Genomic DNA, 15,294 nt, shown 5'->3' with positions numbered 1-15,294 from the left:
GGTATTTAGAACTACCTTCTTCCACCATCCATTCTATATTCCCTTTGCCCTCAGCAAGCACCTCAGCTGGCAGTGGTTCTTTGCCTGGTGGAATGACCCAAATCTTCATTCCTGAAGGGTCTAGGCCATTAGTAGTCATGTTAGAATTAGGTTGCTGTAGTTTTCCATTGACTTTAATCACAGGGCATGGTAGTACTAAGAGATGCCCCAAGGAATCTCCTGCATCCAGACATACTCTTCTTTACCTCCATTATGTAATATCACTCCGATTTCCTCTTGATAATCAGGATCAATCACACCAGCCAGTATGGTAACTCCCTTCTTTGCCTGTTGAGCCAGAGGCATAAGGAGCCCAAAGTGGTCAGGTGGCATTCTTAACTTCCAGTTCAGTGGAATTTGTGATGTGTCTCCAGGTGGGAGCATTTCTTTCTTTGGAACTAAGACCTCTAGGCCGGCAGAGCATAAGGTCGAGGGGACAGGAAGCAAAAATCCTGCCAGTGGGTCACTAGGGGTAATGGTGAGAGGTGCCACTCCTATTTCCACCCCTTGACTCCTGGACCCATGTATCCTGGCTATGGGAGAAGCAGCACCATATACTGGACACTGGTTTAAAGCAGACACAGCCTCCTGGAGAACATTGCCCCAACCCTGGAAGGTATTGCCACCTAGCTGGTGCCGTAATTGTGTCTTTAGAAGGCCATTTCATCGTTCTATCAAGCCAGCTGCTTCAGGATGATGGGAAGCATGGTAAGACCAGTGAATTCCATGAGCATGGGCCCACTGCCACACTTCATTTGCTGTGAAGTAAGTCCCTTGATCTGAGGCAATGCTTTGTGGGATACCATGATGGTGGATAAGTCATTCTGTAAGTCCACAGATGGTAGTTTTGGCAGAAGCATTGCGTGCAGGGAAGGCAAATCCATATCCAGAGTAAGCGTCTATTCTGGTAAGGAAAAAAACGCTGCACTTTCCATGATGGAAGTGATCTAATGTAATCAACTTGCCAGCAGGTTGCTGGCTGATCACCTTGAGGGATGGTGCCATATCGGGGACTCAGTGTTGGTCTCTGCTGCTGGCAGGTTGGGCACTCAGCAGTGGCTGTAGCCAAGTCAGCCTTGGTGAGTGGAAGTCCATGCTGCTGGGCCCATGCATAACCTCCATCCCTGCCACCATGGCCACTTTGTTCATGAGCCCATTGAGCAATGATTGGAGTAGCTGGGGAAAGAAGGTGACTGTTTTCCACAGAACGCATCATCCTATCCACTTAATTTTTAAAATCACCCTCTGCAGTGGTCACCCTTGGGGAGTATTCACTTGAGACACAAATATCTTCACTTCTTTGGCCCGTTTAGAGAGGTCTATCCACATACCTCTTCCCCATAAATCCTTGTCTCCAATTTTCCAGTCATGTTCCTTCTAAGTCCCTGACCATCCAGCCAAACCATTGGTCACAGCCCATGAATCAATATATAATTGCATATCTGGCCATTTCTCCTTCCAAGCAAAGTGAACAACCAGGTGCACTGCTCAAAATTCTGCCCATTGAGAGGATTTCCCTTCACCACTGCCCTTCAGGGAGGTCCCAGAAAGGGGCTGTTGTGCTGCTGCAGTCCACTTTCGAGTGGTGCCTACATATCTTGCAGAACCATCTGTAAACCAGGCATGAGTTTTCTCTTCTTCAGTCAACTGATCATAAGGAACTCCCCATGAGGCCATAGGTGCAGACTGGGAGAAGTAAGGTAATGTGACAAAAGTGGAGACCATGGGCGTTTGGGCCACATCCTTATGCAACTTGCTCGTGCCTTCGGGTCCTGCTCGGGCCCAATCTCGAATATACCACTTCCTTTTAATGATGGAGTGCTGCTGTGCACGCCCAACTTTATGACTCTGTGGGTCAGACAACACCCAGTTCATGATGGGCAGCTCAGGTTTCATGGTGACTTGGTGTCCCATGGTTAAGTGTTCAGTCTCTACTAAGGCCCAGTAACAAGCCAGAAGTTGTTTCTCAAAAGGAGAGTAGTTATCTGCAGAGGATGGCAGAGCTTTGCTCCCAAATCCTAAGGGTCTGCACTGTGATTCACCAATAGGGGCCTGCCAAAGACTCCAAACAGCATCTCTATCTGCCACTGACACTTCAAGCACCATTGAATCAGCTGGATCATATGCTCCAAGTGGCAGAGCGGCTTGCACTGCAGCCTGAACCTGTTGCAGCGCCTTCTCTTGCTCTGGTCCCCACTCAAAACTAGCAGCTTTTCGAGTCACTTGATAAATAGGCCAGAATAGCACACCCAAATGAGGAAAATGTTGCCTCCAAAACAAAAAGAGGCCCACTAGACATTGTGCCTCCTTTTTAGTTGTGGGAGCAGCAAGATGCAATAGCTTATCCTTCACTTTAGAAGAAATGTCTTGACATGCCCCACACCAACGGACCCCTAGAAATTTCACTGAAGTGGAAGGTGCTTGAATTTCTGCGGGATTAATTTCCCACCCTCTAGCACGCAAATGTTTTACCAATAAGTCCAGAGTCATTGACACTTCTTCCTTACTAGGTCCAATCAGCATAAAGTCATCAATGTAACAGACCAGTGTGATGTCTTGTGGAAGGGAAAAGCAATCAAGTTCCCTGCAGACGAAATTATGACATAGGGCTGGAGAGTTGATGTAGCCCTGAGGTAGGCAAGTGAAGGTGTATTGCTGGCCTTGCCATCTGAAGGCAAACTGCTTCTGGTGGTCCTTTGAAACAGGTATGGAGAAAAAGGCATTAGCTAGATCAATAGCTGCATACCAGATACCAGGAGATGTATTAATTTGCTCAAGCAATGAAACTACGTCTGGAACAGCAGCTGCAATTGGAGTCACCACGTCGTTAAATTTTCTATAATCTTCAAGATCCATCTGTTTTTTGCACAGGCCAAATAGGCGAGTTGAATGGGGATGTGGTGGGAATCACCACCCCTGCATCCTTCAAGTCCTTGATGGCGGCAGTAATCTTTGCAATCTCTCCAGAAATGTGGTACTGCTTTTTGTTTACTATTTTCCTAGGTAGGGGCAGTTCTAATGGCTTCCACTTGGCTTTTCAAAAATAATATCCCTTACTCTATTTGTCAGGGATCCAATGTGGGGGTTCTGCCAGTTGCTGAGTATACCTATTCCAGTTATGCATTCTGGAACTGGGGAAATCACTACAGCATGGGTTCAGGGACCTACTGGACCTACTGTGAAATGGACATGAGCCAAGACTCCATTAATAACCTGACCTCCATATGCCCCCACCCTGACTGGTGGGCCACAGTGACATTTTGGGTCTCCTGGAGTTAGTTTCAGTTTAGAGCCAGTATCCACTAATCCCTGAAAAGTCTGATTATTTACTTTTCCCCAATGAACAGTCACTCTCATATAAGGCCGTAGATTCCTTTTGGGAAGTCTGGGAGAAAGATTAACAGTAAAAAGTTTTGGCAGTGTATTGGAGTCCTTCCTCAAGGGGACCTGGCCTTCCCTTCATTTAAGGGGTTGTGGATCTTTAAACTCCCTCAAATCTGGGAATTGATTGAGAGACTGTGACTCTCTATTCTGGCGATTTGAGTTAGACTGCTGTTCACCTGACCTAGAATTCATCCGTTTGTATAGATCAAGTAACTATTTAGTAGATTTCCCATCTATTTCACTCCTAGGGACACCATGACTAAGTAGCCAATGCCATGAGTCCATATGAGTCAGACTATTCTGATTACTGCTTTGACTCCTCTGTCCATTACTGTAACCATGCCCACCTTGTCTTTGTCGACTGAGTACAGCCACTTGGCCCCTACTACCATGGGATCCAATCAGCCCCATTGTAGTTAGGTGTCTTAATTCAGTTAGGGCAGTTCCCACTGTCAAATATGACTTACATAAAATAGCAATCACGGCAGTATTTAAGGATACTGGAGCTACTGTCACAAATTTGTTCCTCACAGTTGTGGTAGAAGGTGTGTCCTCTGGGCACTCCATGTGTGGGTCTGTGGGTCTAACTTGATAAATCCACTCTAGCATGCCGATTTCCCTAAGTCTTTGGATACCTTCTTCTACAGTATACCAAGGCAGGTCTGGTACTTCAACTTGATTTAGTGTCGGCCACCTCGTAATCCATGTTTCAACAACCCAGCCAAATAAACTATTAGATCCTTTCCTAATTTCTCTAGCTGAAACATTGAATGAACAATCTGTGCTTAGTGGAGCCATATCAATAAACTCAGACTGATCCATCTTTATTTTCCTTGCACCATTATTCCACACCATTAATAGCGATTCTCACACATATTCCCCAGGTTTCTGTTTGTACATATTAGAAAAGTCAAGTTCTTTTGGAGTGTAGCATACCTCCTCCTGGGTCACACTTTGTACGTCACCTTTTGAGGCTTGCTGGGACTTAAGCCTAGTTATAGGTCTAGATGCCAGAATCGGTAGTGTGGAATTGTTTTGAGAACATTCAGCATTGTCTTGTAAAGCACCTGCCTCAGGCGATGCCCCAGGCAATAACTCAGGCAAGGGCTCTTTAGAGGCAGCTGAGCTAAGGCTAATCTCATTAGATGGGCATGGAGGGGCTAATGGTTTTTCTGGGTAAGGTGGTTTAGTAGACAAACATGCAGTAATCTCTTCAGATGGGACTGGTTCTGCTGGCAGGAGTGATAGAACAGAATTTACTGATTCAGTGTCCCCAGCTTCCTGATTATCTGCCCTTATGTCCCCAACCCAAGTTTCAGGATCCCATTTCTTCCCAATCAATGCCCTTACTTTAACTTCAGACACCTCTCAATGTTGGCATTTGAGCTGACGTTGTAATTCAGCCACTCTTACATTAAGACTCTGGGTTTGATTTTCAGCAATTTCAGTTCTGTTATTACAAGAAATAAGGCTTTCTTTCAAAGCACAAGTGGAAGACTTGAGGTCATGCATGGGGCACTTGAGCTTTGACTCTGAAGCCTTGAGTGCATCTCTTTCTTTCACCAGTTTTTCTAGTGAAAGTAGGACAAACCAATGAGCTTCCTTATACTTCTCATTCTGACAAAGCTGTAGAAAGATATCACACATGTGTTCACCCAGAGCCTCACCTTTCACCAATACGAGATCTACTGGTGGTGATATTTTGCTTATTTGTATCACCACCTCACTCCGTGGATTAGCAGTGCCCTCTTTAATGCTGGAAGCAGAGTCATCAACATCTTTAAGACTAACCAGACTTGAGAACCAATTTAGAAAACTCATCCTTACAATTTTGTTTCTCTAGAACCACTCTCGGTACCAAATGTGTTAGGCTGGGTTCTCTAGAGAAGCAAAACCAGTAAAGCATGTAAGTATATATATATAGAGAGAGATTTATATCAAGGAAACAGCTCACGTGATTGTAGAGGCTAGAAAGTCCCAAGTCCGTGGGTCAGGGTAGAAGCCTCTTCCTAGTCACGCAGCTGCAGAAGCTGGAGAGCCCAAGATTGGCAAGTCGGAGAGCTGGGCTCCTGCTCACAGTCTGTGAAGGTTGACAAATTCCAAGATCGGCAGGCAAGACCACAATGTTTCTTCTGGTTCATGTAGCTGCAGGGGCTGGTGAACTCAAGATCAGCAGGTCAGAGGGTAGGGTTCCACTCACAGGCTGTGAAGATAGATGAATCCCAAGTTCGGCAGATAAGCTGAGAGCTCAAGTCCCAAGAACTGGAGATGAGACGACAGGAGGCAGCCGCAGGATCCAGAGAGAGCAAAAATCCAGAACGTCTCCTTATATTCAGATGCAGGCCGCACCCCCAAGGAGACTCCCTTTCATCTGACTGGCTACTCACAGTATATTCAATTATGGGAGTGATCACATTAATAGATTGAGAATCATGACCCAGCCAAGATGGCACACAATCTTAACCATCACTGATGGGAAGGGACAGCTTCCATTTATTTTGTTTCTTTGTGTATTTGAATCATTTTAAACAATGTATGCCTTGTTTTTATTATTATTATGTCAATAGGGTTAACTAAATAGGAAACTATGAGCCACTTTTTTCTTTGGACTTCTCTCTGTTGAAAAAAACAACTCTATTTTACTTTTTTAAAGCCATAATTGGGAAGTGCATTGAAGTTCCAAGGACATTAGAAATGTCTGTTTCTTAAACTGGGCAGTAAATATTTATTTTATTACTATTATTTTTGTCTTTCATATATATAAAATGGTATGAACAGTGGGTCAAAGATTTAGGAAAACACCTAAAGCAGATCAGCTTCTGAGAAACATTTTTTTTTTTCCTGGAAGAATGAACAATTCACATAAAAAATGTTGATGCAAAAGAGAAGTCTATTCAATAGAAAATTGTCAGTTCCCAATAGAATGTTACACTTTAGGAAAAAATTATTATTAATTTACAATCTGATAATTTCCTATAAAATTAAATCCCAACATTTAAAAATGAAACATTTTATTTTTAGATAAATTGTAAAGTCCATTTTTTAAAAACCAGAGGCATTTGTTAGATCGTATGGTGTATAAGGCAACCTTCTCCTTTGTTGAATAGAAAGTCATTTTCTCCCAGCTACCTTCCTGAACTTTCCTCTGAAGAATTAGTGGCTCCTTCTCTCTACCCGAAGAATCCCGTTTGAGGAGGTCTACTGTAGAACTTATCCCTGTATTATGAAGTATTTGTTTTCTTATCATCCCCATTACACTGAGTCCTTGAAGGAAGGGATTTGGTCTTGTTGTTTTAATCTTGTTATTTTTCTGTACCTTCCTCTGTCATTTCACTTACCATATCGTCATGTACTACCACCCATCTGTCAGACATACAGTACTTTACAGTAGTGGCTTGCATGTTGCTGAGATCCTGGAAACTATGCCACCAGATTTCAGATATCAGCAGGGTCACCCGTGGTGGACAGGTTTCAGCACAGCCTCCACACTAAGACAGACTAGGAAGAAAGGCCTGGTGATCTACGTCTGAAAATTAGCCATTGAAAACCCTGTGGATCACAAAATATTGCCTGAGACTTTGACTTGCTTACTTTGGACACACCATCAGGAGAGCAACATCATGTTTGGTAAAGTGGAGGGCCAGCAAAGGCAAGGAAAACTCTCAATGAGATGGATTAACACAATGGCTGGAACAATGGACTCAAACATCAATAATCATGAAGATGGCATAGGACCGATTCAACAACAATTAACAACAGATAGTCACGTCCACTGATCTATTTTCCTTTCTCCGGACTGAGATCCTAGAAGTCAGGTGCAGTGTCATAATCATTGTTTTATTCCAGCACCTAGATTAGTACCTGGTCCATAGATCCACATGGTCCATATGATCCACATATTCCAGGCCCATGTGATCCCAGCTCCCCAACCTACCCCACTGGCAGTTCATTATCACCTCACTTCAGTCACATCATGACAGAGCCTCAGAACCCTTTTAGGCAACTATTCCAGTACCATTGCAGATGTAAGTCACCCACTCCCCCCATCTGCCTCTATTTTCCCCTCATGGGAAAATTAAGGTCACAAACACTCTTTAGGTAGGATTATAACCCAGATCTCCTGGCACACAGTGCTGTGTGAAGCTACTACACCACACAGTTTTACTAAACATGATCTCATTTATTCTTTCCAGGGATTTCTGAGGCTAGTGAGGTTGATTGCAAGAGTAATTTTATTCTGTTCCAACAGACTCAGGAACTGAGGTCTAGGAAGACCAAAGGAGGAAAGAGACTCTTCCATATAGAGATTAAAATGAAGCCACATTCAATAAAATAAGAATAATATTAAATAGCAAGATATTCTAGATTTTTATTATTTCTTTTCTCCTTTTCATAGTGCTGATTATTCAGTTTTCGCTATTTTTCTAATTTTGGCTTTTGGGACAGTGATGACAAATCAGTTTGCCAAACATAAGAGTATGCACTCAGTAAATGTTGACCATTGTATTTGACATGAAGGGTGCATTATTTTCCTATTGCTGCTGCAGCAAATTACAACAGATTTTTGGTGGCTTAAAACAACACAAAGTTATTATCTTACAGTTCTGTAGGTCAAAAGTCTGAAATGGATTTCACTTTAAAATTGAGGTGTTGGCAGGGCTTGTTCTTTCTGGAGGCTCTAGGGGAATCTTTTCCAGCTTCTAGCGGCCGTCCACTTTCCCTGGCTCATGGCCCCCCTTGCTCCATCTTCAAAGCCAGCAAATTAGGGCAATTCCTTCTTATGCTGCCATCTCTATTGGTTCTTTTCTGCCTTCATCGTCTTCTTTTAATAACCCTTGTGATTACCCTGGTTGCACAGTGGTTGAGAGTTTAGCTGCTAACCAAAAAGATCAGCAGTTCAAATCCACCAGCTATTCCTTGGAAACCCTATGGGGCAGTTCTACTCTGTCCTATAGGGTCGCTATGAGTTGGAATTGACTCAATGGCAACAGGTTTGGTTTTTTGGTTTTGTGATTATCTTGGGCTCACCCAGATAATTCAGAATAATCTCCCTATTTTAAGGTCAATTGATTAGCAAACTTAATTCCATCTGCAACCTTAATTTCTCCTTGGCATGTAGCTAACATAGTCAACAGATTCCAAGAAGTAGGGTGTGGATGTCTTTGGGGAACCATTTTTCTGTCTCAACAAGAGGCAAAGCTCGAAATGTCTACTCATTAGGCAGATTTCCTACGGACGATAGGCTTGTGTCTCACTGGCCACCTGTTCAGAAAAGTGATAGAAGCCACATGGAATATCCTGCAGCTCCCTGACTATTCTTGATAAACGGCCTTCCAAATCATCTACGTATAATCATGTAATGTAGGCTTTTTTGTTTGTTGCTTTTTGATTTTTGCATTTACAGGGAACACTGGATATCGAGGTGTCATGAACTGAATTATGTCCCCCAAAAATGTGTGTGTCAATTTGGCTGGGCCATGATTCCTGGTATTGCATGATTTTCTTATATGTTATAAATCCTGCCTCTATGATGTTAATGAGGGAGGATGGGTGGCAGTTGTGTTAGTAAGGCAGGACTCAATCTACAAAATTGGATTGTGTCCTGAGGCAATTTCTTGAGATATAAAAGACAGAAGTGAACAGAGAGACAGGGGTACCTCATACCACTAAGACAGCAGTGCCAGAAGCAGAGCTGTGTCCTTTGGACCCCGGGTCCCTGCACGGAGAAGCTCCTAGTCTGGGGGAACACTGATGAGAAGGCTGACAGAGAGAGAAAGACTTTCCCTGGAGCTGACACCCTGAATTAGGACTTTTAGCCTACTTTACTGTGAAGAAATAAATTTCCGTTTGTTAAAGCCATCCACTTGTGGTATTTCTGTTGTAGCAGCACTAGATGACTAAGACAGAATTTGGTACCGAGGGAGTGGAGTGCTGCTCTAACAGAAACCTAGAATGTGGAAGTTGTTTTGAAACTGTGAATGGATAGAGCAGCAGCAGCAGCAAAGGACCAGCAGTAGAGAACCTGCAGCGTCAGAGAACCAGCAGCAGCAGAACCAGGAGACCAGTGCAAGACGGTGCTGGAGCTGCCCCACAGAGCAAGAGAGCTGAGTGCCTGCGCAAGGGAGGCTTTCTGGTGGAGTGGGGTGCCTCTGGGCACTTATTGGTGGAGCTACCGAGCTTTGGAACATGTGCCCCAGCAGGGCAGATGCAGGCATGAGGCCCGAGGGCTGAGAAGCCACAGGAAACAGAAGCAGAAGCTGAAGAGACAAGGAACAGAAGAAGCCGAACTGCCTCAGTCTCAGAAGGTATGGCCAGGACCTCTGGGGTTTCAAAGGGTGGAGCCATGGCCTCTGGTGTTTCTAAAGGTGGAGTCGCTACTCAGATGGACTAGGAGAATGGTGCACCTAAAGTCAAGGGAGCAGAGTTGCTGTCCCAGTGGGCCTGGAAGGCGGAGGTGAAGCCCAGGGCCTCCACTCAGAATGTAGAGACTGTGGCCAATACCTAGAGTCTGGAGGGCAGGGCTATTGTGTAAATTGTCTCAGAGAACAGAGGATTATTTTCAAACCTTGAGGGCTAATGTAATGTGCTCTACTGACTTGCTTGGTGTCTGTTATCACTTCTTTTCCTCTAGTTTCTCCCATTTGTAATGGAAATGTCTAGCTTGTGCTTGTTCTGCCGTTGTACGTTTAGAAGCAGATAACCTGTATTCTAGATTTCACAGATGAAGAGGAATTTTTGGATTTTAGACTTGGAGTTGAATTAAGACTTTAGCTATGATATGATGGGGTGAATGTTTTACATGTGGTAAGGACATGAATTTTGGGGGGGCCAGAGGGTGGAATGTCATGGATTGAATTATGTCCTCCCAAAAATGTGCGTGTCAATTTGGCTGAGCCATGATTCCTGGTATTGGGTGATTTTCTTATAAGTTGTAAATCCTGCCTCTATGATGTTAATGAGGGAGGATGGGTGGTTGTTGTGTTAGTAAGGCAGGACTCAATCTACAAAATTGGATTGTGTCCTGAGGCAATTTCTAGAGATATAAAAGAGAGATGTGAGCAGAGACACGGGGGGTGGGAGGTGGGGGGAACCTCATACCACCAAGAAAGCAGCGCCAGGAGTAGAGCGTATCCTTTGGACCCCGGGTCCCTGCACAGAGAAGCTCCTAATCTGGGGGAATATTGAGACAAAGCCTTTCCCTGGAGCTGATGCCCTGAATTAGAACTTCTAGTCTACTTTACTGTGAAGAAATAAATTTCTGTTTGTTAAAGCCATCCACTTATGGTATTTCTGTTGTAGCAGCACTAGATGACTAAGACACCAGGTTATCAACTGAGGTGGAGGGGGTGCTGTGAGGCGGGGAGGAGTGCATGAGCCCGCTGAGAGTAGCAACTAGTCCTGAGACGTGGGAATGAGCAGGAACGGGAGGCAGACTGGTGGAAACCCAGTTCTTAGTCAGTGGGATAGGAGAGAGTTTCAGTGGTTGAGAAATTATCTAGACTTCAATGTGTCTGAATCACTACCAGTCCTGTGCACATTTGAATGTACTCCATATGTAAGATTGTTATATGATGTGAAAGAGAGGGTAAGGGGGCATCATTTTGTTCTAATGAACACATTCTGAATATTATCACAAGACAATTGGTATCTATTTAAAAGGTCAGGCAAAAATTATTCTATGTTACTCCAACACTGATTTATGTGTCTACTGTCCCAACACTCCTCTTAAATACGAGGTGAACTTGGGATCTCATAATTGAATACCAGACAAAACACGTGACTTACAAGAAAGACCCTGAAATAGAGCCCAACAGCAATTCCAGGAACAACGGTTGTTTTCTGTTAACAATGGGACAGGAAGGATGCAATGCATCGTTTCCTGGTTACAGTTTCAGATGCTAGTGAGGTCAGCCCCTCCTCTATAGAGGCCAGTTATGCAACATCATGGTAATTTTGAGAATTTAATTCAGATGTTGCCAGCTAAAGCTGATATAATTGGAAAATGGTCAGCTAGATGGGGCCCGTTTTATATTTCAGCTCAGAGGGGGAGCAGCCTTTTAATCAGCCTGCTGGTCAATAAGACAGAAGCCCAAGGAAACGCAGATCCACAGTTGGCCCACACAACAGCTCTCATTTCTGAAACGCTGTGTCCTAGCCACCCCATAGAAGCCTGAAAAAGGTAACTCCTTATCTCCTTCTGCCTTAAAACATAAAGCAGCAGTGTTTTTCCAACATGGAATATTGTAAGGCATGACTGGTGTTGGTAGAAGGGAATTCTTACCCCCTTCCTATTTCTGTAATTTGGGATTTGTCTATGAGCATCATCTATGATTTTGTGCATAAATTTTCATGACTTAAGGAATTACAGTAGTGATTCAGAGGAGTTCCTGAGGGCACTAAATTTGACCTGGGTAAGACTGGACTTCCTGGGTGATACAAATAGTTAATGTGCTTGGCTGCTAACCTAAAGGTTGGAAGTTTGAGTTCACACAGAGGTATCTTGGAAGAAAGCCCTGGCAATCTACTTCCAAAAAATCTGCTATTGAAAATCCTACTGGGCACAGTTCTACTCCGATACACATGGGGTCTCCACGAGTTGGAATCTACTCCACAGCAGCTACATACATAAGACCAGGCTTCTTCACAACCTGGGAGGTGAAGATCCTAGATCGACTTTAAAGAAATTCCAGGGTGTTCAAGCAGAATAGAGCCGAGCGCCTACACATCACCTTAAATAAAGGACGCTACTGCTGTTTTCATTTTCTCACCCTATTAGCATTTCCGCTTTTCAGCTTTGAAAATTTGCTCTTAAAAGAGAAAACAGTACTACAGAGCTCCCTACAATGATGGAAGAGGCGCAGGGTTTGGCAGACTTCAAAGCTTCTTTGAAGAGGCTCAGAAACCTCAATTAACCGTAAATTGTCATTCCAAGACACATGGTATAGTGACTCAGAAATGTCTACTATTTCCTAAGCGAAACAAAACCTGACTTTAGCACAGACATCTGAGTAAAAATCACCTTTTAATACTTGCCTTCGTTTTGTTTTGGTAAATCCTCTATCGCACTCAGCATCCCAGGAATTGTTTTACTGACAGTTTCATAAACAGAGAGACTGAAATTACAAAACAGCTGAAAGAAGTTGGGAATGTCCCAACTTGGCAGAAGATCTGCTTTCTTCATTGGCTCTTTGGATAAAGCTGGAAAAAAGTGAGGCTCAACTAAGTCTGTATCTGACATGAAATATGATTGAAAAGCCTGGTCAAATTCTTGCTGCATCTGTTTGAAGACGTTCCAACTCCTGTTAAATAGAGATGCCACGTCCACAGTCAACCGACTGAACACATCCTCTATCTGGGCCACGTGTGCGTCTTCCTCAATGAGCTTTTCACTGATGGGGAGATCTCTTTCATTATCTTCATGGAGAGGAAACAAAAACTGATATATTGCCATGAAAAACTGCTCAATCTGTGAGGTGGGGCAAGGGGCAGAAACGGAAGAAGAAGTTAATTTTCTGTCTGGGCCATTTTTTAATCACAAATTTTAAAGCTGACTTATAGTAGTCATTCTAAACTAAGAACAATTCTGGGCAAGGGAGGAAAAGTGATTAACTTAAGATAATTTACTAATACACTTATACCTGGCTTTGATTTTGACTGTGGAAATAGGATATGAGATTCCTCCTGCTTTACGGTTGCCCACTGATGGCCCAAGAAGGCCTGTTTTTCCGTATTATTGAGGAGCCACAGCCTGACGTGCTGATGGCAGTTGGCATGCCCTGGCCTCCAGGGCACTGTGGAGATTGCCCAAAAACCATGATGAAGACTCTTGTCTTTCACCTCTGTCTTAGTTCTTTCTCCTTCAGTAGAATGTCATTAGCGTCTTCATACTCTCTTTTTTCTCTTTTCATAAATTAGTCTCAGGAAAGGAAAAGATCGATATGTTCATACTGATCTATAGCTTAATGCGTTACCCTTCTTAGGAATGGTCCATGTTGGCAGTGATCACAGCCCTCCTCAGCTATAGTCAAAAGAATGAAGGTCTCTGACTATAGGATTTTGGGTACCACCTCAGGGGGAGAAGCCTTGCTGACAGTCACACCATGCTCTATCTCATCTATGTGCACCTGAGTCCAGGCAGAACATAGTTGCCCTTATACGTCAGTGATGTGGCCATGCTGAGTGTTCTGGAACATAGTGACTATAGAGCATCAGTGCCGCAGCATCCCACTGCAGGTCAAAGAATCCTTCAGGAATTCTTAGAGGACTGTGCTGTTCTCAAAAAATTATCTGGGTGAATTGTCTGCCTCTCCCTCTGCCAGCTTGTGTTTACTTGACCTCATCCACAAAAACAAAACTTTAAAATCCCAAGAAATGTTCATGGAGTCAGTCACACAATTGGCACAGCTGGGAATGGCCCCTAAATCTCCTGACTTCCAGCTAATGCTATTCCACCATATTCTGGTGTATGGAGGGGGTATAAAAATAGAGCAGATGCAATTATCAGTGGAGGTAAATTAACTTGGCATGTTAATTATCCTACGGGTTCCTTCCTTTGTAATTGGGCATGGCATTGCCAAGCCAGGAACATACTCTAATTAGTGCATGCTCTAGTATGGAGAGCGAAATTTCACTCAATTTCATATTCAGCTCACTTCTTGAAGGGGAAGGGAAATCCAGGCCAATAGAACTGGAATCTTTTAGGGAGCAGAGCTCAGCCTGTGCAGGTCACCACCTTCTGTGATTCCTTATGCCCAGAAGATAGCTAGATAGAAGAGGACAAAAAAGAAACCATGCCAGTCCTATATTACATACACGCACAGGGTTAAAGGCGATGTGTGTACACACATACCACACAAAAGAGGCCACGTGCATTGAAGGAGAGATGAAGGAAGCAGAGAATGTCTTCAACTGTTTGGCCTCCAGGGGAAAAGATTAAAGCAGGTTGAAATCAGAGGCTATAATACTACTATTCAGCCCTGAATAGCAGTCCTTAAGAGCTCCGCTGCTAACCAAAAGGTCAGCAGTTCAAATTCACCAGCTGCTCTTTGGAAACCCTATGGGGCAGTTCTACTCTGTCCCATAGGGTCGCTGTGAGTTGGAAACGACTTGACGGCACCTAACAACAACAACAACAGAATGCAATTTAGCAAACATTTGTTGAATACCTTCATTGCTCAAAGACAAATGAAATGTGGTCCCTGCTCTCAGAGAGCTTACAATCTAGTGGGAATGTGTTTACAAATAATACAAAGCAAAAAACTAAGAGAGATACATGCAGTGTCATTAAAAGGAAGGATAAACCCTGAATGGATGTTCTAACTTATACATTGTGTATACAAAGGTGATAGTATGAACATTAAATTCTAGATCGCAAAGGGCCAATATCAAAACGGGCATCTTTATTCTAAATATTAATATAAACTAATAAAAAATAGATAAACTGAGAGAGGTTCCTTAAGATCTCTGAAATCTGGAGCTCTATTTCTCTCTTACCGTGTTTTTTACGGAGGACCAACTAGGTTGGCAGGTTGTATAATATCTCATGCAGTTACTTTCCAGGCAAGACCTGCATTCATCCCACGAATCTGTCAAAGACACCTGGCATAGCCTCTCTTCCTCTTCCAGATGTTCTTGAACTTCATTCATAAGTTTCAGGGCTTCCTAATTAAGAAGCAGAAACAAACATTCCGTTTCCATTTCATGATTCTATGTGTATCTTAGTTGATTTCCCTTTTTAAAAATGTGCATATTCTAAACAATCTCTTCAGCCTTTCTCCTTCAGCAGCTAACAGATCGACTCCAAAGCTTTCAGTTTCACTAATTGCACTGACCGAACGTACAGATCTTATTCATGTGTTTATTTATTCATTC

The 15,294-nt window shown here is 43.4% G+C and overlaps 1 protein-coding gene across 1 annotated transcript in view; it reads right to left on the bottom strand.

Moving 5' to 3' along the window:
- Nucleotides 1–15,294, bottom strand: part of CLUL1 (clusterin like 1) — a 59,820-nt gene that overhangs the window by 37,838 nt on the left and 6,688 nt on the right. The window contains exons 3-4 of the mRNA XM_004389705.1: nt 14,917–15,084; nt 12,457–12,889 (exon numbers count right to left, since the gene is read on the bottom strand). Of these exons, the coding sequence (XP_004389762.1) occupies nt 12,457–12,889; nt 14,917–15,084 (601 nt within the window). The remainder of the gene's footprint in view (nt 1–12,456; nt 12,890–14,916; nt 15,085–15,294) is intronic.

Source organism: Trichechus manatus, unplaced genomic scaffold (genome assembly GCF_000243295.1).
Source record: "Trichechus manatus latirostris isolate Lorelei unplaced genomic scaffold, TriManLat1.0 scaffold00256, whole genome shotgun sequence".
Classification (NCBI taxonomy): Eukaryota; Metazoa; Chordata; class Mammalia; order Sirenia; family Trichechidae; genus Trichechus; species Trichechus manatus.
The sequence above is the reverse complement of the archived record's forward strand: the minus strand, read 5'-3'. Positions and strand labels throughout refer to the sequence as shown.